The sequence below is a fragment of the Neolamprologus brichardi genome, chromosome 3, assembly GCF_056152115.1.
Source record: "Neolamprologus brichardi isolate AB-2024 chromosome 3, ASM5615211v1, whole genome shotgun sequence".
In the NCBI taxonomy this organism is placed as follows: Eukaryota; Metazoa; Chordata; class Actinopteri; order Cichliformes; family Cichlidae; genus Neolamprologus; species Neolamprologus brichardi.
In genome coordinates, this window is record NC_142106.1 from 51,705,076 (window position 1) to 51,726,969 (window position 21,894).

Consider the following 21,894-nt stretch of genomic DNA (forward strand, 5'->3'; position numbering starts at 1 on the left):
ACACACACAGTATTCTTTGTTCACATGTATACCTATGTAAGATGTTATATGTTAATGACCCTATGCATATTCATGTAACCACAATAAAAGGAGTGCTATGGGGAACTTGGCTGAGAGTCTGACGGAGGTCAAGTGGTGGAACGACACTTGACTCCCTCATGCATGAGTAACACAAAGAACTTTGGTGCCTTGTGTCTTGCTTTTTGCTGTGTAGCAAGTTGTCCTTAACGTTCCAGCGAATACGTTTATGCTACAAACCTATCACAGACCCCCTCAAGCACCGCAGTCTCCGGTGCATCGCCTTGGGCCTTGGGCGACCCTGTGTGCCGGGCTCTTTTCCGAGAGTCTGAAGACAATCACCCCCACCTCGGCGAATGCCGCGGAGATCCTGCGGACAACGATGAGGCCGCGACTCTACTCCCTACTGCTGTGTTTGAACTTATAAAATTAACTGTGAAGTACCTCGTTAACTCTTTGCTAAACAAACACAGGCAGGATGTGTGTCAAGGCTGCCAGATTTCACATCCATCACAAAGACGACATTCCTGTCTTTTCCCGCTGGAAAAATATTACTTTTTCAAGTACTATGATGAACGAGAATTACTCCCTTTGGCTCCCCTAGTAATCTTTTTTTTTTCTGCTCTCCCCCCTATTACCTTTTTTTTTTTCATAACATGTTTTATTTTTCTTGTTTTTAGCTTTAATGTTTTTCTCTGTTAGTTTTTCCTTACTTTCAGTTTTCTTGTTCATGTGTATTGTTTGTTCATTACATCAGATTAAATAGTTTTGTGGAAAATCGTTACATCAAATAAAACTTTCTTGGAAAAGCATTGCAAGAATCAATCTCATTATTTGTCTTACCCCGTTAAAATCTATTGGTTTCATTACATTAAATGAAATAATTTTGGAAACCCGTTACATCAAATAAAACTTTCTTGGAAAAACTTTACAAGAATCAATGTAATTATTTGTCTTACTTGAATCAAAAGTGTAATGTTACATCAAATAAAAATATATTTGCAAACTCGTTACATGAGATAAAACTAGCCGCTCATCATGAAATAAAACCATAGTTAAACATAACCTCAAAGATCACATATGGCAGAGCAGAATATATTGAAACGTGCATATTATGACCCATCTCACCCTGGTAGTTTTTGAGGTGTGGAAAAATTGATTAAAAGCATACAGGATGAAACTGGTACAAAGATTAACGCGCAAACAGCCCAAAAATTCCTCTCTGGACAAGACGCTTAAACCTTGCATAGAACTGCACGCCTGCGCTTTCCGAGAAACCGTATGTTTGTCCCCAGACCTCTTAATCAATACCAAGCAGACCTTTGTGATATGTGGGCGTTAGCCGAGCATAATGATGGCTATCAATATTTACTTACAGTTATAGATGTTTTCTCTAAAAAAGCCTATGCAAGAGTGTTGAAAAACAAAACAGGCGTTCAAGTCACTAAGGCTTTTGACTCTGTCTTAAAAGATAGCCAAATCCCTCAAAAACTACAAACAGATAGCGGTAAGGAATTTTTTAATTCTAGTTTTCAGTCTTTAATGAAAAAGCATGGTATAAATCATTTTGCTACAGGGAGCGATCTAAAGCCTCAGTCTGTGACAGGTTTAATCGAACTCTTAAAAGTAAAATGTATAGATACTTCACTGCTCAAAATACACGTAGATATATCGATGTGTTGCAAGATTTATTACACAGCTATAACACTAGCTATCCTCGGTCCATTAAAATGGCCGCGAATCAAGTAAATTCAGACAACACAGAGTTAGTATTTCAAAACCTATATGGCACTTCTTGTTGCTCTAGAAAAAAGCCCATGAAATTGAAAAAGGGAGATCATGTTAGGCTGTCTAAAGTCAGAGGTGTGTTTGATAAGCGGCATGAGCAAACATTCACAAGCGAGGTGTTTACTATTGACCAATCCATACCTAGAGATACTCCTGTTTATAAAATCAAAGATTATGATGGGGAAGAAATTATCGGTAGTTTTTACGAGCATGAGCTACAGAAAATCGCTCTTGTCAAGGATAAGCTCTATCACATAGACAAAATTCTCTCAAAACGTAAACAGAGGGGGAAGGTATATTTCCTGGTCAAATGGAGGAACTGGCCTGAAAAATTTAATAGCTGGGTTAAAGCCAGTGAGCTTAAAAACATCGCTTAACAAACATCGGACCACACACACACCTTGGTAACCTTGGTAACGGGTCAACAATGACTGTCAGGTTGCAGGGTTTTTACGTCACGCTTCCATCAAACACAAGTTTGAATGTATTTAAAAATAACACCAGCAGCTGCTTCCGTGTGGATCTCGCCCAGCATCTCAATCTCGATGGGGCATGGAAGGTGGCTCTCACTGAAATTTCATATCCCTATACATGGCTTAATCTCCCGAATGATAAGGATTAAAAATGGAGGAAAAAGGGTGATGCTAACCAGAGCCCTGATGATGTTGCTAAAACGAAAATACGCTCTGGCTTTTATGAGGATGCTAACACGTTGAGAACAGAGGTTGAAGCCTGCCTCAGGCGTATCGACTCTGATATTTATCTAAAATATCATCCCATTGTTAAAAAGTTTGAATTCACAGCTGGGGGCATATATCAGCTCAGGTTTTTTCCGCCTCTCGCATATATGCTTGGTGTCCCAGCAGGTGTCTGGCAACGATTCGAGCGTAAATTTGCCCCTTATCCTGCAGATATAAAGGCGGGGTGTTACCATTTATTCTGTTATTCTGATATAGCCGCCTTGCAGCTCGTGGGTGATAGCTACTCCCCCCTGCTGCGCACTGTCAAAATAGAGGGTAATTACGGAGATATTATCACTAGTGATGGGATTTCCGGCTCCTTTTAGAGATCCGGCTCTTTCGGCTCGGCTCACTAAAAAGAGCCGGCTCTTTCGGCTCCGAACCGGCTCTTCAGGTTGTTTTGTTGCTTTAATTATTTAATCATTAACAATAATATAAAATTATGCAGAAAAGGAATTACTAATGTTAAAAAAAGTGGTTGTTTATATATGGCCCCTAGAGACAAAGCACGTACAAACTCTAAAGCATATACAAACTCCAAAAAGCACGTACAAACTCTAAAGCATATACAAACTCCAAAAAGCACGTACAAACTCCAAAACACATTTCTAGCATGAACTGAACTTCCAAAACAGAGCTACCCAGATCACTTAAATTACACAATTGAAAGCATGTGTGTATTGTTTGTGTATTTATAGACAAGCACTCATATTTATTCAAATAATTTAAAAAGAAATTCATTTACCTGTTACTACCACACACCAAATCCGGTTGTTGATACTTCCTGGCTTGTGTAGCCACTAGGTAACAAAAGCTCAACACTGCGCCCAGCATTCTGGAGCACTTCTGTTGACTTTTGTACGTGATTCTGAGTTTGTACGTGCTTCTGAGTTTTTACGCGTTTTGGAGTTTTTACGTGTTTTGGAGTTTGTACGTGCTTTGTCTCTAAGGTCCACCATAAATATACTTTATTTATTCACTCCACATAAAATGTAATAAATAAATCATATAATATAAAGAACAACTATTTACATTTCAAACTTTTAACTATTTAAATTTTCAGCTTTTTCCTTTTAAACAAATTTAACGTGAAACAACACAAAACACTGCAAACCACAACACAATTAAATATAAATTAAAATATTAAAACAAAAAGAAGATGCACATTCTCTGTCATATGGGCCTGCATGATTTCTGAATCCTTTATCATCTGCAACTGAAAATAGTGGATGATTACTATACCTTTCTAATGTGACGTTGTTGTCCCTCGCTCTCTTTCTCTCTGGCTCTGATCCTGTGCTACTGAGAGTGTAACTAACGCCCCTCCCCCCTCTGCTGGTACAGGCCGCGCGCGAGTTTAGCGGAAAAAAGGGCGAGAGAGAGGGTGAGAGAAAGAAAAAAAACCTCACGGCTCCCAATAAGGAGCCGGCTCGCGTCGTTCACTTCAAAGAGCCGGCTCTAAGAGCCATTTCGTTCGCGAACGACCCATCACTAATTATCACACAGAGCTTTAACAAACCAGACTATATTTCTGTAGCGCGTAAACACATTGAAAATATCCATATTGAAATCAAAACCGATCAGAACGAGCCTGTAAACTTTACCTACGGTAAAACGATAGTAAAGCTACACTTCCGACCTGTCAAGGATCTCGCATAACTCATAACAAAAAAAAAAACAAACATAAAAAAAAAAGGATAATAATAGATTTATACGGTATTATGAAACCCAGGCTGGTAACGGTCTCCCCGGCTTTTCAGGTGCACCTGTTATTTCCGGGCGCGGAATAGCATCTATTTTTTCTAAATTATTTAGATTTGTAACCCGTTCATAAAGAGGGGTGTGAGCATTGCAAAGCCTCACCTCAAATCTGCTGTCAAAGGCTTTGCTTCAGATATTGTCACATCCTCACTCTCAAATTTGACTCGTTCAAACACACAAGAACAGCAAGAGGGTTCGGGATTGACCCTAATTTCTCGCAGACCCTTGAAGCGGCCCCCTGGTCAGAGGTTAGGAGAGTTTAAAAAGCGGAGGAAAACGGTGAAAAAGAGACAGAGTGGGAAAACCATCAGACGGACAGGACGCAAGCCTAAGACTGATATATTCTAAAAACAAGAACAACTAAGAAGCAAACAGCAATGTCTTTACTTCACGAGAGATCAAATGAATGCACCTTGAGTGAGTTAGACATTTTTAGCGTGCCCTTAACGCAAATGTCAATTGAGGACAAATGTTATTCAGAAATTCTACCAGTAACAGCGCTCACAGATCGGGGACCCCTGGAATTTTATGTGCCTGGAAATGGCTTGCATTACTTAGATCTGAATGATACACTGCTGAGTTTAAGGCTGAAAATAACAAACCCTGATGGTAGCGATATTGAAGCAGACGCTAATGTTGGAATTATAAATTACCCTTTAAACACCATTTTCTCCCAATGTGACGTCACATTGGGCGACAGACTGATTTCACAAGCGAGTTCGACACATGCGTATAGAGCGATAATTGAAACATATTTAAATTACTCAGAAGAAAGTCTGAAAACTCAATTTAGTGCAGGTCTTTTTTACAAAGATACTGCTGGTTCACACGACTCCCATGTTGTGAATAACGGCCCGAATAGGGGCTTAGTCCGCAGGGCAGTTTACAGTGCAGGCTCGCGAGAGTTCCATGTGATGGGTCCGCTACATTCAGACATATTTTTCTGCGAAAGACTCTTATTAAATAATGTGGATCTACGGATTAAACTCACAAGAGCTAACGATGCTTTCACCCTAATGGCGCCTCAAAATGCCAATTACCATCTCAATATTGTGGGGGCCTCATTGTTCGTAAGAAAAGTCACGGTCTCCCCCGCTGTGCGCCTTGGCCATGCCTCCGCTCTGATGCGCTTTACCCAATCTCCCGGATTAATGTAAAGACATTTTCAATACCCGAGAACTCGCGGATATCACATCATGAGAATCTGTTTCTGGGGTCACTTCCCCGTTACCTAGTGATAGGCATGGTTAACCATGAGGCTTTTACAGGTCGATATGATTTATGCCCTTTCAATTTCCAACACAACAATCTAGAGTTTTTGGCTTTGTGTCATGAGAGTAAGCAAATACCAGCCAAAGCGTTTCAACCTAATTTTGCTGAGAATCAGTCCGTAAGAGAGTTTTACAGCCTGTACACTGCTACCGGGAGAAACCTGAAAGATCTGTCCTTGTGCATTGACAGACAGGAGTTTGAACAGGGATATACATTGTTTGTTTTCAATCTGAATCCTTCCGATGATACCCAAGCATTGTCACCTGTGATAAATGGCAACTTGATACTTGAAATGCGCTTCAGAGTGCCACTGCCTCACACCACTACACTGATCGTTTACGCCTGTTATGATTCCATTCTCGAGATCAATTCCAAAAGACAAGTTTTGGTTGATTATTACTGAGGTTTTCACTTTTTGAATCATGAACAATCACCAATTGGACAGTATTATGAGACTCCTGGTGGGCGATAGTTTTTTTGGAGTATATGCAGAAGATGAATTATTAACATTACTCAAACGCTCGTTTAAACGCCCTACATATATGATCATAAATACAGATCCTAGGAACAAACCTGGAACTCACTGGCTGGCTATTTCTTTAGATGAAGATGGAGGTGCTAGTTTTTATGATTCGTTTGGATTCCCACCGGATTATCCTTTTTACCCCAAAAGCATTGTAACATTTTTGAAAAAGCATGCTAAACGAGTATCTTTTCATCAAAGACAGCTACAAGCCACGCTTTCCACGGTATGTGGCCAACACTGTATATTTTTCCTGGCTAACAAATCGCGTGGAAAGAGTTATGAGGATATACTTGCTTTATATTGCTCTGACCAAATCAAAAATGATAGCATGGTCTCGTGTTTTGTAAAACGATTTATCAGATGTGTATTGATATGTAAGGCTAGCAATTTTAATCAAACTTCGTGTTCTCTGAAAGCTTTTAATGATTGTCATTTGTGCTAAAAACTATTTCAATAAAAACGTTTCTGGGGAATAAAAAAAAAAGTGGTGTATTGTGCTTTTTTAAATTTTGTTAAATAAAAAAAAAAACATGAGTGAGAATTAACTTTTAAAAAATAATAATGGTTTATTTTTTCAATTACATCAGAAATTCACCCATTTGGGTGACAATTAGGGATGGGTATCGAAAACCGGTTCTTGTTGAGAACCGGTTCCCACTGTTTCAATTCCTTGGAATCGTTTGCCATTTTTGCAAACGATTCCCTTATCGATTCCAGTCGCCCCGAATGACGTCACCACGTTGCGAAGCGTCGCTTACCTGGCAGGAAACATGGCGGCTCAAACACTCAAAAGTTTGGTTATACTTTACGAGAACGGATGACAACAGGGCAACTTGCAATACTTGCAAAGTAGATATTTCATTTAAGGGAGGAAACACTACGAATATGCAGAAGCATTTGTTCACAAAACACGCGATGACCTTAAATGAATGTCGTGTTTTTAATTCCGCTCCGGACTCGTGAATCTCAACCCAGCAGCAGCGGTAACGTTTGCACGTCCTCTCCCGTTAATACGGCAGGTAAATAATCAACTAACAGTGCATATTATGTTAGCGCGATCTGCCTTATTACAAAACCTGCCATTACTGTGCATTTAGGTGACCATGATGAGAGAGATAGACAGAGTCTGGCTGGCTCAGATGCTGGCAGTTCTCGCTGCAGTCTACCGGTAGCGTCTCCTTTCAGGCCAGGATAGACGAATGTCACCGAGCTGTGACTAAGTTTGTGGTCAAAGGCTTGCACCCATTTGCCACAGCAGATGCCCCCGATTTTCGGTAAGTGAATGTGTTTAATTGTAGGCAGGGACATTATTGGATATTCTTGTGTAATTGCTTCAGAAGAATATTTATTTTATTATTTTACATTCACAATTTTTTTTCCTGGGGACCCTGTGACACCCCATTGAAGAGCCGTAGGTTGGATCTGTTAAGATCTCACTGTTGGGTTTGTAAGGCCATGTTACTCCTAAATTTCTATCTTGTTCAAAGAGAAGATATAAAACAAAGATCTAAGCTAATTGACCTTAGTGTTCTCCTTTTTTTAAAAAAAAAAAATCGATAAGAGAATCGATAAAGAATCGAATCGTTAAACAGAATCGAAAATGGAATCGGAATCGTGAAAATCTTATCAATACCCATCCCTAGTGACAATACAAATTTCTTGCTTTTCTTGTTTTTTTTCTTAACAATAACATCATCCTCAGATGTTGTCTGGTATTCTCCTGTTTCTCTTGAATCTTTTAACGCTGCTATTTCCCTTCTGGCCGACAAGTTTGTAATAGTGGATAGAGGTATTTTTAGATCCGCCAAGGTTCGCGCGAGCAAACTCCAGCCTGTTGGTTTCACACTTGCACGGGAACTTGCTAAAAATTTCATCAAGTCCAACATATGACTTCCTGGTATGGGGTTTTGTCTATGCATCAATTCGCCGTCGTCACTCCATCCGATGTGACCTTTTGATGCTAATATTCTACGCATTAGATATTCAGTGTTTCTCTTTGAACGTGGATTTATGTGGGTTAAAACATCGTGTAAAACCTTATTCACACTTCCCATCTTTCCCCACTCCTCGCTTTCTCCCTGCTGATAATCATCAGATGTCTCACTCTGGCTCCCTTCACGCTCTGCGGGGAGTCTTAGGGTAATCTCTCTGCTTTCATCTGATTTCTGTCTCTCAAGTACTAGGTATTTTTGTAAAAGCATGTTATACTTTTTAATTTTCTCATCGGGGGTTAGACCTTGAGTCTCCAATACACGTCTCATTTGACTATCCAGATCATCCTCGGCCTTGTCTCTGATGCTTACTCGAGAAGCATTTGAATGTGTGTCATTTAAGCGCTTGATCTGCTCAGGCGAGATCAGATACATTTTCTGCATTTTTATTTGCGAATGGCTCCTATAGCTAAATCTGCAACCATGGGTAACACCGTTGTGAGGAGAGGCAGGAGGGAACCAACTTTTTGAGTCATTAGCTTCCTTTTCTTCCTAACACCCTCCCTTCTGTTGGCCATCTGTCTGATTTTCTCTCTGTGCCGTTTCAACTTCTTATGTTGGCATTGTGTGACTGGAATATTTCCTTTTAAAAGGTTCATACAGATCTCACAAACAGACTGAATAAGCATTCTTCCAAAATAACCTTACGAATTTTAGGGGAGCTTGTGGTTAGTGTTTTCAGCAAAGCAAAGTTTCTTCTCAATCTTGCAGACATTGTTTCTCTTATTTTTTCCTGGGTAGGAAAACACACAGCTGTTCTGAGGGTAATATCCCTGTTCTCAGTCTTAGTTGCTCTGGACAGGTGGGGGTTAAATCTAACAATAAATATCTGTGTGGCTCTCTCGTTGCTTCTTCAAAACTTTCCAAAAAGTATTGCACACGGCCTGGGCATATTTGTCTAGCTAGTGTATTAACTTGTAATTTATCACGAGGGTTTTTAAATAACACCATATAAGTACTGTTCAGACTGATCATCCTGCTGTGTTTACCTTGTAAAAACACGTTCTGGCTCAACATCATCACACTCATATTTTTATGGTGTCTGTATTGAGTGAAAATCCAGACCACTTCTGGATGATTAGCTGCTTGAAAAATAACATCGTCCAGTACAATGAGATGACTTTGTTGTGAGGGAAACAGGCTCTCATCTTCAAAAGATTCAGGGAGACCTTCAATGAATTTAATGTTTTTATTTTTCTCCTGAAGCTCAGAATACAGAGGTTGAAAAGATGTATAAACCCACACAACATTGTCAATATGCTTGTTCAAAACATGTACACAGTTTTCCAATACAGATTTCACAAAAAAGGTCTTTCCAGAGCCACTTGGCCCGACAACCATACAGGAAAATGGCACATGAAGTCTGGGATCAAACTCGATTAAAGCAGGCTGAAACATTTAAAAAAAAACCCAAAACAAACAAAAACAAAAACAAAAACAAAAAACAAAAATAATCAATAACCAAAGGGTAAAGTCAGACCTTCTGGCAGCAATCTGCGCTTGTCATAAACAATTATGATTTTTTAGGAAATGATGAATTTTTTAGTGAAAATGCTGCTTTATTACGTACGATACTGTGCTGAGGGGCCTCAAGTGTAGACCCCCCTTCACAGTTATCAATGTAATTGTCAACAAGAATCTTTACAGATTCAAAGTTGACCTTCTAGCAGACATCATGTGTTTGTGTGATTCCTTTTGCTTTCAAAACTACTTTGCCTTTTCTGGTCATGTAACCATAACTTTTTGGTCCAGCTGCAACAAACTCTGTAATGAAATCATCCTGGTCTAACTCATTTGTTAGATCACCTAAATACCTGCCTAATTTTAGTTCAGATTGGTTTTCTTTGGTGAGATAAACAACACTATCAGTGTCGTAGTAAATAGCTCTTTCTTGTAGCTGATCCAAGTAACTATAGAGTTTGATACACCCATATGAAGTAGTGAAGACCGCAATGAAGATGCTATCTGTGGAGTTTGGGAGTGGAGTGCAGAGATCACCATAACACCATTGAATAAGAGCCACATCATCGCTGACAAAAGAGAAATAGCTCACTTTGTATTTTGGAGAGAACATGAGGTTAAAGAATTCCTCGGGGTCACTCACCAGTTTGCTTTGTGTGAGATTATTTCTCTGGCCAAATTTTCCCCAAAAAGAGTTTAAACACAGTTTGGCCATTTGTCTTTTAGCAGGGTTTAGTTTTATGTTTTCAGGGTCTAAAGTGATGCCTTGCTTAGCCTGGTACTGTTTAATGTAAACCTGTTTAGCCTCCTCAGTTACAGCATCTGATGGGTAGCCTGAAGCTTCTTGTTTTTTGCGAAGAAAATGATGTACATACTCTGTGAATATTGTGTTACTCTCTTTCTCAAAGTGCCATACCTCAGTGATTCGACTTATTTTATAGCCCTTTTCTAATGCGAGGTTAAATTCGGGAGTGGTCCAAACCCCTCTGAGTGCTCTCTCATCGTTGCTATGGTTACAAGAACCCTCTTGGTTGTTTATTTCGGCACAAGTGCGACAGAGAGTAAAGAGAAGCTTTCCTGAGTTTGTTTTATAAGGTAAAACAGGAAAATAGAGCCCTCTGGGTGGGTAAACAACCGCTTTGATAAACCCAAAATAGTTTTTAGGGTCCTGAAAATCTCGAAAGATTATTTGAGGATGACCTAAGGGGTAACTACAGGTGCTGTTTACAAATGGGTAAAGAGATGTGACGTCAACATAATTAATTTTTTCACCGGACCCAGCGGTACAACGGAGCTGTGCTGGGCTTGTACGGCCTCCATAGAGGGCGTGGCGAGGGTTCAGAGGCTCTGGTGGATCATAACGTTTCAGAAAGCTGATTACACTCTCATCACTACGTTTTAACTCGGTCCACTCATGCTCCCAAATTGTCACAAGACACACATTATGCTCAGCTCTCAATCTAGCGAGCCTGTCTTGAGTAGCGCTGTTTATGTCTGCAAAGGAGGAACCTAGCAGGGGATTAATATCGGTTTGATTCGAAAAACACTTAACACACCCATGGAAGTAGCAGCCTAAAAATTCCCATGCGTATGTTTTACAATTATTTTCGGAATATCCATCTACATAATAGCTACCGAGCTGTTTTTCTCCTTGATTGAGCGCATGTCTGATAAAAACACCTTGCGTGTATGAGAGATATTCAAGCCATTGAATTGAGGATGAGGAAAATGATTTGACCTGATTACTGTAATTTAGAGGGCACGGTAATGCTAAAGAATTTGCTGGCATGAAGTTTGTTAAATAAGTTTTAAGACAAGCGCTTGCAAGAGTGTTGCGGCTGAAAGGGTCTACTCCTGTCTCTTCAATAAACCCGTTCCTAAACAATGCGCAACCCCGAGCTAGAATTTCAACATTGTTTTCACAGTATAAAAGTGCCTCTTTCATGAAATTGAAGGTACCGGAGCTGACTGAATCATACCATTCGTAAAATTGCTGCCTGCCATTGCTCGTCATACGTTCCAAGCTATAAGCGGAGGGGGGAGGGTAAGGGCCTGAATAAGCAAGGTTTTGTTTCGAACTGAAACAATGGGGGAAAAAGCCTTTAATGCTGTCTGGAAACCCCATCGCGTTAGGTATAGCTGAGAGTGGTATGGGGAGGAAGCAGGAGGAGTCAATATAACGATGATTAAAGTCTGGGTCTGTAAAACTTATCACTTTGGAGCCTTGCATGATCAAGTTTGGTTTTAAACCCTGCTTAACCATAACCCTGAGAATAATGTATGCGTCAAACCCCTTAGCATTATGAGCGATAAAGATAGAACCCTTAAAGAGGGGGCGTCTAAAATGAGCGAGAAACTTTTCAGCACAATCCTCACCCTGACAGCTCCAAGATTTACCATCTGATGTTTTTGTACACACCAGAAAAGGAGCGTGTTCGCCGTGATCGTTTACAAACGTTTCAAAATCATAAAAAATCAACTTGTTGTTATGTTCTGTTTCGCGTTCTATAACCTGCATGTAGCACTCATGTGTTTGATGATCACTAGAGATTTCCTTGCGACAGATTGGGCATTTGCGCTTTTGGCATTTGTGAGCTTTTTCATGTGATGCTAAACAATACAGCCTCGAACACTTGACACATTTTTTATAGAGGTCGCAGTTACTGGCGGACCTTTGACGTCTATCAACGATTTTTTTATGGCTCTCAAAACAATAAGGAGATCTACAGGTGCGATTACAATCGGTACATACGATAGGAGAAAGTAAATAATCATTGCAGTTAGGCTGCATACATACTGAGCAGCGAGCAGGGCAGAAATGGGATAACACATGGTTAAACCCTATGTAACAGTTATTACACAGAAAGTTTGTGCCCAAAAATCCTTTTAAATTGTTAATAGCGTAGTAATGATTGTGAAATAAAAATAAGCACAGGGTTTTTTCTGTATTTGGTTTACTAGTTTGAAATTTACAACGGCTACGATCATACTCGTTACGATAAAATACTACAATCTTACAATTAAGCAGGATTTCAAATGTAATGATTTGATGAAAGCCCACAGGCGTTTGATCGTTTAGACCAGCTTTTTCTTGAATTTCTCTAGCGAACGCTTCTGACTGCCGGTCATTAAAATCTGGGTACAGAAGGTGGGCTAGACTTATTGCAAAACATAACTTATTCGCTGGGTTATGCACCACGTATAAAAAACGTCTTTTCTTTTTCACAATTTCGCTGTTGAGTATGTGTTTAAGCATTCTCTTACCACTACCGGCTGGTGGTCTAACAATCTGAGCTACGAGCTCAAGTGAACCATCACACATTACTGCCCAGTTGGACTGTACCGCTCTCAAGAATAAGTTTTCAAATTCACTCAAATCACGATTGTCCCGTAAAATCACTGAAACATTATTTTGTAACTGATGCCCTATCAATTCTAACTGTAACAGATCACCTGGGCGTGCGTGGGAGGACACACTGTTTGATATTTCACGTGCACTTGCCATTACGCCTTGATAATAATGTGCGTAATCAGGTATATCGTTTGGAGGAGGGAAATTCAAAATTTGTCTAATTTCAACGTTATTAAATTTATTTCTAACAATTAAAGATGGTTCTGGTGAATTACCAGAGCAAGTATTCTCAGGATTACCCCCTTGCTGAAAGGGGTGATCATTGTTTACTGGGTTGAGCGGGTCATTCGCAGAGATGTCTGGGGAAGAGACTAGCGAATGCTGGCTTTGATCATCAGCGAAACAATTTTGATTTAACCTGTTTATTTGGCTCAATAACTCTGGCGGTATTTGAACCTCATCTTGTGTTTGGGCCAAAGCTTCTAAAGCTCTATTAATGGCTAAAAATGGATCAGAAGAGGAGATGTTTTGTGTCAGACTCATTTGAGAATGAGCCGCGTGTGACTCTGTTTGAATTTCATCTTGATCCACTCCCAAACTGAGGGAATTATTTTGAAAGGCACTTTCACTAGGCGGTAATCGGGCAAGAGCTAAATTAAGCAATTCTAAAGGGTCATTATTATTGATCACCTCAGGTTGCTCACTCTCTTGTGAATGTGTATTCTGAGAATGGTATGTATTTTCATTTAACCTAGCTAACGCTGTTTCTATAGCAAGAAATGGGTCTGTAATGTCTTGTTCCTGGTTATCCATTTTTATTGTTTTTAACAATTATATATTAAAAGAACAAAAAAAAACAAAACACAGTTTGTTTGAAAAAAAAGGAAAAATTAAAAAACACACAAAAAAATAAATAAATAAAAAAACCTTTATAAGATGAGCTGAACTAATTCAGCGAAAAGGGAAACCAGACGGATACCAACTGAAGCTAGCTTCTGTCTGCGCGTTTCCCTTGTCCTTGTTCTTGTTCTCCTTGAGGTCCTAGCACTCCTCCTTCTCCTCCTCGTGAAATGCCCTAAGAATTTTAGGGTAAGATACAAAACAGTTAGTAATGTTAAATAGAAAAGGGATAGTTTTTTATAAAATGAGAAAAAAGCAAGAAGCTAGAGAGAGACTAACCGTGATTGGATCTCAAACGGAGGTGCAGTGCATCTCGTGTGCCTGATTGCGGAGAAGAGGAAGGGCTTGTACTGCTCCGAGTTGCCGTAGCACGGGGACCGAGCAAATCGTGCCTCTCCGGGGTGGAGAGAGCATAGTTTTTCCCAGAGGTTCTGGGGAGAGCAGAAGCTCCGGCGGGGTTGGAACTGGGTCCGGTAGAACAAGAAGCAGGGCGACCCAGCGTAGAAAGCAGTTCTTGTCTTTCACGGGTCGATAGACGTATATTCTTTCCAGTGGAGCGTTGGAGCACTGGCGGAGAGGAACTGGGTGAACTAGAAAAAATAAACCTCTCAAAGTCTGCTAGATCTAGAAAGTTTGAGAAAAACGGAAAAGAGGGTAAATGTTTTGTTTTTCTAGCACAAATAGCACAAATAGCTGTTAAGAGTGAGAACAAGAATGAACCATACCATTTTGATCGAGAGAGTCAAAAAGAGAGGCGTTGAGCACACTTATTTCAGAGTCTAAAAGGAAATAACAATGAGTATTTAAAAACAGGAAAAACAGTAAAATATAAACATTATATGAGCAAGAGTAAGAAAAACGAGGTACCTGAGGAGGACATGTTTGGCTGGTATTGTGTACTAAAGCACTTTTAGCTCAGAGTGTTAGAGGCTAGCTTATATATATTTTAAAAAGTGTATTACAGGTGTTACAGAGCCTATTTGCATGTCTTTTGAAGATGAAAAAGCTTTTTGAGAGAAATCGTTAAAAGGAAAGTGTAAAACTTACCGTTTTTGATATGGATATAAGGAAAAAGGCGCCAGCTGTTGTTGAAATCGGTGGGTCCTTTGCGGATTCGCAAGCAGCCTGAGCGGCGCCAGTTGTTAGTATGGCTGAAGTCAGAAGTCTTGTGGGAGAGCGCCGGCAGTCTTAACCTCAGCGGGAGATCATAAAGATCAGACCTGAAGCCGATTGGCTAACCGGGGTGCGAAGGGAGCCGCCCCATTGTTATGTGATTGGCAGCGGGGCTAAGTTAGGCGGAGTTGGTCTCTGGCGGAAAATTTCAAACTAGGAAGCAGTATTCGGGAGTTGAGCCAGGAGCGAACAGGCAGGAAAAAATTGTGCTCTGGTAGCAGATCGATTAAGAGCAAAGGGAGAACTTAGAGTCTGTGTGTTAGAGGTAGCTGGTAAGAGGGGTCGTTTTGAAGAAAACAGACTAAGGACTTTTCAGGATTTTTCCCCTGTTTTCGAATATAAGGAATTTGGGAATAGAGGGGTACCCTATCGGGGTTTTTTGGAGAAAAAGAGTTTTTATGTTGGGAGCCGCGGTGCGGGAGTTTTTGCTTTTCCTACGCGGAGGATCGGGTGGGATCCGCGGGGGGACAAAAGACTAAGGATTTTTTCAGGATTTTTCCCCTGTTTTCGAATATAAGGAATTTGGGAATAGAGGGGTACCTATCGGGGGTTTTTTGGAGAAAAAGAGTTTTTATGTTGGGAGCGGGGGTGCGTTTTTCGGGGATCGCGAGAGTTTTTTGTTTTTTTCACGATTCTGAGTTTTATTCTAAATCGCCTTGTTCGGATTAAACAAATGCATATAAATTGAAATAAAGTTTTCCCCCAAGGCATGCAGCCTGTATTTCTGGGCATACTGAACGTTACAAAGCACAAGTTTAACTAAACAGTTTCACTATTTTACTATGTATTAACACGTTTTCACACATAAGCACGGAGCTCGAGAAAACAAAGCGCGCCCTGACACACAGCCTCGGGCACACGCCCTCGCACACACGCTGAGCCACCACCAGATGGCGTTTTTTAAGCATAAAAAAAATTAAAAGAATGCTATTTGATATATAAGAAACTTAAATAATCAATTAGTTAGGATTAGGGGAAAAAGCAATGAGCTATGAACTATCATATTTTTATGAATATCATATTTTTATGAATATCATATTTTTATGAATATCATATTTTTATGAATATCATATTTTTATTACTTCCTTAATTACTTTATTACTTCTTAGGGCCATAAATCACTCGGTTTGACATAAGGGGTATAATATCACGCTCTCGTGTGTGTGTGGATACATATTTGGATGGGTGGATATTTATTTTGTTTTTCTCTTGGTGTTGTCGTAATACTATTTACTTTATCTTAACGCATGCTTAATTTTGTCACCATGTGTATTTAAAAAAATAAAAACATGGTTTTTATGAGGTGTTGTGTGAACGTGACTTGAGGCTAATTCAGCTAATTCTTTTGCATTTGTGTTAAAAAAGTTTGTCCCTGATAGGGCGTAATCACATCGTGTCTTTGAGTGTATAGGTCCCAGGGAAAGGGTTGTGTGGATCTTCATCTTGGACTGCAGCAAAGGAGTCGACCAAAAAGTCCACTGGGAAGTTGGATGAAGAGGGCATGGAAATAGCTGTTTGTTTGCTGTTAGTCCTCCTAGCTGCATTGAACATGTTTTGAGGGGAGATCTTTGCTTACCCCCTTTTTCTCCAGAGGAAGTTGGCAGCTAGCGTCCTAGAACATATTATCTTCCTTTGCTCTGATGTGGCCTGTAAATATTTCCCATATTTAACCAACGTGGCTCAGCAGTGCCCTGAGCTGAGGAACCTCTTGTCAATGCGTCCTTTTCTCTCCGTCATGCATGCAAAAGCTCACACTTGGATATGCGAGGTATACTGCAGCTTGTAGTCTTGGATAAGTTTAAGACATTTTGTTATAAGGTTGAATAAATTCAGCAGGCATGTATTGTGACCTCCTTTCTATAGAGCAAATGGGGAGGTGCGTTTCAGGATGGGGCCAGTTCTACAGTTGGAGAAGAGGTGGAACAAGTAAACAGTTTCCTGTCTAGGGCGGCCATCACAACGAAGTACATGTCTAAAGCAGGTGTGTGTCTGTGTGTGAGATTCCACTCAGTCTCCTGCTCATTCATTCTTATTTGAATACTAACTGAAATGCAGGGCGAACAGACATGCTGAGCCTCCTGGCTTTGGGCTGGAACAAAAGGAAAGTGGAACAACTGGGCCGCACTTTGAGCCAGAGATATCTAAAGGTCATTTTTTCAACACCCATTTTAATGTGTGTGGTAATGGGGGAAAACACCAGTACTCTAAAAATGTCAATATGAATGACATTTATTAATGTATTCTTAGATCATAAGGATCCTTAGAGAACAAGTGGAGAGCCTGAATGCGAGCAGAAATGAGCTGGGTGTGGATGACGACACACTGCAGCAATGGGTGGCCGATGTGCCGCAATGGGCTGAAGGTGAGTCTCAATATAATGCACTCGTGTATAACAACAGGACCCACCATGGCCTCATTAAAGAACTTAGAATTAAGATCTTTCTGACAGTGTCAACAAACAATGAAAAATAAGCCTTGTAAAAGCACAATTGATGGCAGAGTTGTTGCGTTTGATCAAATTGGATTGGACCTGGGTTGAAGTGACGTCGTACTAGTTGGTTTTATAAACCTGAACACCAACATACTTGTTATCTCATGATAATGCAGCACATGAAGGCTCCAGATGTCTTATAATGAATATCATCAAGTCAGTGATTACAGAGTCCACTGTAGTTTGGTGACTGTTACTCATCCTGTATTCTGATTAATATTCCTCTCACTTAGAAACGGATCAAACTGATGGCAGCCTTGGAGCGTTGCAGGCACGAATAGAGGAGCTTGTCGTCATCATCAGAGTGCGAACACAAAGTCTTTACAGACAAAATGGTGTCACGGTTTCTTTGAAATGGACCGTTTGATGCTCAGTTTGTACAGCTTGTACAGCTACTTTGTAAACAGAATAAAATCAGATCCAGGTTTGTTTAAGCTGGATGTGATTTGTTCTAGCAAACAAATTGATGAGTGTAGATTAAAATCTAAATATATGCATTATGTGAAGGTGTGAATGTTTTATGATTATTTACAGATAGCAACATGAGGCGACACAGAATTCACAAGGTCATCTTAGATGAGAAGAAACGCTTGGCGGCTGCTGTTGACGACTACAACAAGCTCGCTGAACCAACAAAGCAAATCGTATCCAGTGATGCCCTCATCCAGACCGACGTTTGGCCCTGGCAGAGCACAAGTGAACGTAAGCTCTTGATTTCTAAATATCCTTTTTAAACAAACTCCCAGTATCTGAGCAGTAGTTGAATGTTTTGTTCTTGAATCATAATATGCTACTATGTTTTCCCATCTGATGTTGTTAAACTGTAGCTGCTGCTGACCTCTGGACAAAGAGAAAGGTCTTTGAGAAGGTGATGGCTGTGAGGCGCCTGAGAGAGGAGGAGATGATCCTCTGCAGGGAGATGCAGCATCACTGGACAGTGTTGCGAATGCGATCTGTGGTGTTGGGGACAATCTCCTCAGACTGTAAGCACATCTTTTATTTATTTATACATTTGGTGATGAATTGATTGAAAATAATAGCAGATGCTAAAGTCTTACTGGATCTTTTACCTATATTTGGGTTGCTAGCTAACACTGCCTTCTCCCTTAAAAAAAAGTTTAATTACATGATCCTAATTCCTTGTGTTTATGAGGCGAGTTTTTGTTTGTTTGTTTGTTTGTTTGTTTGTTTTACTTCTATTTAATAGTTTTGTTCTCTTTACAGCCTCCCTTGTTGACATGTCGGAGGATGCACAGAATGGACTCCATAGCCTGGTTTAAAAACAAAGTGAACTGAAAGCTGAAAGGCTCAAAGTAAAGGACGTGTACAAGAGAATCCTCAGCCACCAACCACTCCTGGAAATGGACTCGGAGGAGGAGGAGGACATTCCAGACGATGCCGCTGAGAGTGATTTGAGCACTTCTGATGAAGACTGATTGTGTCATCATTGATGTTATGTTTGGTAAAATAAAAAGTTAATCACATCTGTTTAATGTGATTTTTATAATGTCTGTTTTAGAAATTGCTTATCAAAAGACATTTTACATGTTGAGAAGAAAAATGTAATTCCCTTGGTGCAGTTGTTTACCCTGAATCATTCTTTCCCATCTAATTTAATGACAAGTGTACATGTTCAGATACAATATCATAATTTAATTTATGGGCTGCTCAAATTATCACAAAATTCAAAAGCACCAGGCAGCACACTCACAAGGAAATTTTTTGTTCAGTGTTTTGTTGAAGAAATCAACAAGTACAACTGAGATGTTTGCTGTAGTGGTGTGTTTGTTAAGAAGCATGCCAGCACACTGGTGAACTGACAGTCCCAGAATGCACCCGAGCCAGTGACTCGCCCCAGAACAAATGCAATTAATTATCTAGAAAGACAACCGTGATCAAAGACTAAGTAAAAGAGTAGAAAACAAAAGATAAGGAAAGGTACTGTGGGGTAGGAAAGAAAGGCCAGAGCTGTGCAAAATGACCTCCAGCAGGCCACAAATATGCACGTCTGTTCAAACGGTCAGATACTGACTCCATGAGGGTGGTATGAGGGCTCGACGTCCACAGGTGGGGGTTGTGCTTACAGCCCAACACCGTGCAGGATGTTTGGCATTTGCCAGAGAACACCAAGATTGGCAACTTTGCCACTGGCGCCCTGTGCTCCTCACAGATGAAAGCAAGTTCACACTAAGTACTTGTGACAGAGTCTGGAGACATATTGGAGAACCTTCTGCTGCCTGAAACATCCTCCAACATAATGGTTGGGCAGTGGGTCACTAATGGTGTGGGGTAGCATTTCTTTGGGGGACCGCACAGCCCTCCATGTGCTCGGCAGAGGTAGCCTGACTGCCATTAGGTGCTGAAATTAGATCCTCAGACCCCTTGTGAGACTATATGCTGGTGCGGGTGGCCCCGGGTTCCTCCTAATGCAAGACAACGCTAGACCTCATGTGGCTGGAGTGTGTCAGCAGTTCCTGCAAGACGAAGGCATTGATGCTGTGGACTGGCCCGCCCATTTCCCAGACCTGAATTCATTTGAGGACATCTGGGACATCATGTCTCACTCCATCCACCAACTGCACCACAGACTGTCCAGGAGTTGGCAGATGCTTTAGTCCTGGAGTCTGGGAGGAGATCCATCAGGAGACCATCTGCCACTTCATCAGGAGCATGCCCAGGTGTTGTAGTGAGGTCATACAGGCATGTGGAGGCCACACAGACTACAGAGCCTCATTTTGACGTGTTTTAACGACATTACATCAAACCAGATGAATGATTCTGTATTGCACTGATCAAGGAACCAACCCAATAGGAACTAAAGGCATCCTCTTCACATTACTTAACATAGTAAGTTTATACTATGTTTAATGTGCATTTTCTCCATCAGTTTAGAACATAACATGTTAGCGCTCCCTGGTTCTTTTTGGAGACAGGTCCTGAGACAGCAGGCAGCTTTGGAGAACTCATGCCAGCTGTGGTAATTAAGGAATACTTTGATTTAATATTGATTTCATGACAACTATCCTCAGGCACATATTCCTGGATATATACAATGACACGAGTAAACTCCCATTTTAGAATCATTGCCTTCTGTGATCTGACTTACTGCCTCAGACTTTGGACCTGAGTCCCCAAAACTACAGAAAATCCATGACACTGGGTAAGAGGCCTTGATCATGTTATAAGTGAGAGAGTTTGGTGTAACAGTGGTTGAACATGCCAAATCAATCCACAACATACTGCCATTCCCCAGCTGTAACCTGCATATGCATCAAACCAAAACCCAGTACCATAGCCACATGATAGACATACAGATGAGGTTAAAGGGCTGTGTCATGTTGCCAGATAGCTTCATCCCAAAAAAGATCAACATTCTTCAAAAACAAAAGTTTGTGAATATTTGCTGTATTGCCAGGCCTAAACCAACCTGTTAAACTTATCAAATTATTGTCATAGACATGAACCTATTGATTGAAACAGAATAATCCATTCAAGCCTCCATCATCATCCAAGATCACTGTTAGTATTCAGATTATTTTATCTCTATTTTCCTCTAGAATGTTTTGAAAATCAGTATTTGATCAACAGACTTTTTAAAAGTGTATTTTGATCCTATTGTTTACGCGTGTAATTGCATTTTTATTGACATTTTGACAGAAAAAAACACTTAATCAAATTGTATCTTTGGTATCTAATAATAATATTAACAATAAAAATAATGTTACATATGCAACATGCACACAACAATGATGTGCAAACAAACAGGAAAAATACAAAAACATGACAATTAAAAAAAAATAATACCCTGTATATAAAAACCACACACTCTAAGAAATAAAACGTTGGATTTAATTGACAAAGTTAAGACAATCTTTTCCACAAAACCTGGTCAATTAAACATAAATCAATATGGTTGTTATCTGCAATTTCAATGGTGATGTATATCAGAAGTGAAATTGTTCATTTAAAAGCAACAGCTTTCCTTTCATTGTTACTATTTAACACCATTAATTAGAATTTAAACACTTTGTTCATTTTATTAACTGTATTGCTTTAGGTTCAATTGACAATACTAATTTGAATTTAATGGCACCATTTAGATTGTGTTTTGGACCTAATTAATTTGATTAATTATGATTTAATGAATAGTTTCATCTATATGCTAAATGTTTAGGTACCAACAAAACAAGTCTAGAAAGGTTCCTGAGTTGTCATCTATACATTGTAATTAGGTGTTTGGACCTTTCAGAGGTCTTCAGCAAAGGTCTAACACTTAACTACAGAGTACAGGTGACAACTCAAGAACCTTTTTACACTTGCTCACACGTTACCATTTATAACATTCAAGATCCTTGCACTTCAATAGAAAACTCTTACACCAAAGCTTACATAAAGTGTAAATGCAAAAAAAAGGGTGCTGC

The 21,894-nt window shown here is 40.0% G+C and overlaps 2 protein-coding genes across 3 annotated transcripts in view; one reads left to right on the forward strand and one right to left on the reverse strand.

The window, feature by feature from the left end:
- The window catches only part of LOC148105762 (protein NLRC3-like), a 230,505-nt gene that overhangs the window by 85,163 nt on the left and 123,448 nt on the right, over positions 1-21,894 (reverse strand). The window lies entirely within an intron of this gene.
- Positions 16,951-18,753, forward strand: LOC148105765 (uncharacterized). The gene is made up of 7 exons (XM_087839024.1): positions 16,951-16,963; positions 17,038-17,129; positions 17,230-17,344; positions 17,707-17,808; positions 18,008-18,175; positions 18,301-18,456; positions 18,698-18,753. The coding sequence occupies exons 1-7, from the start codon at positions 16,951-16,953 to the stop codon at positions 18,751-18,753; spliced, it is 702 nt and encodes a 233-aa protein (XP_087695150.1).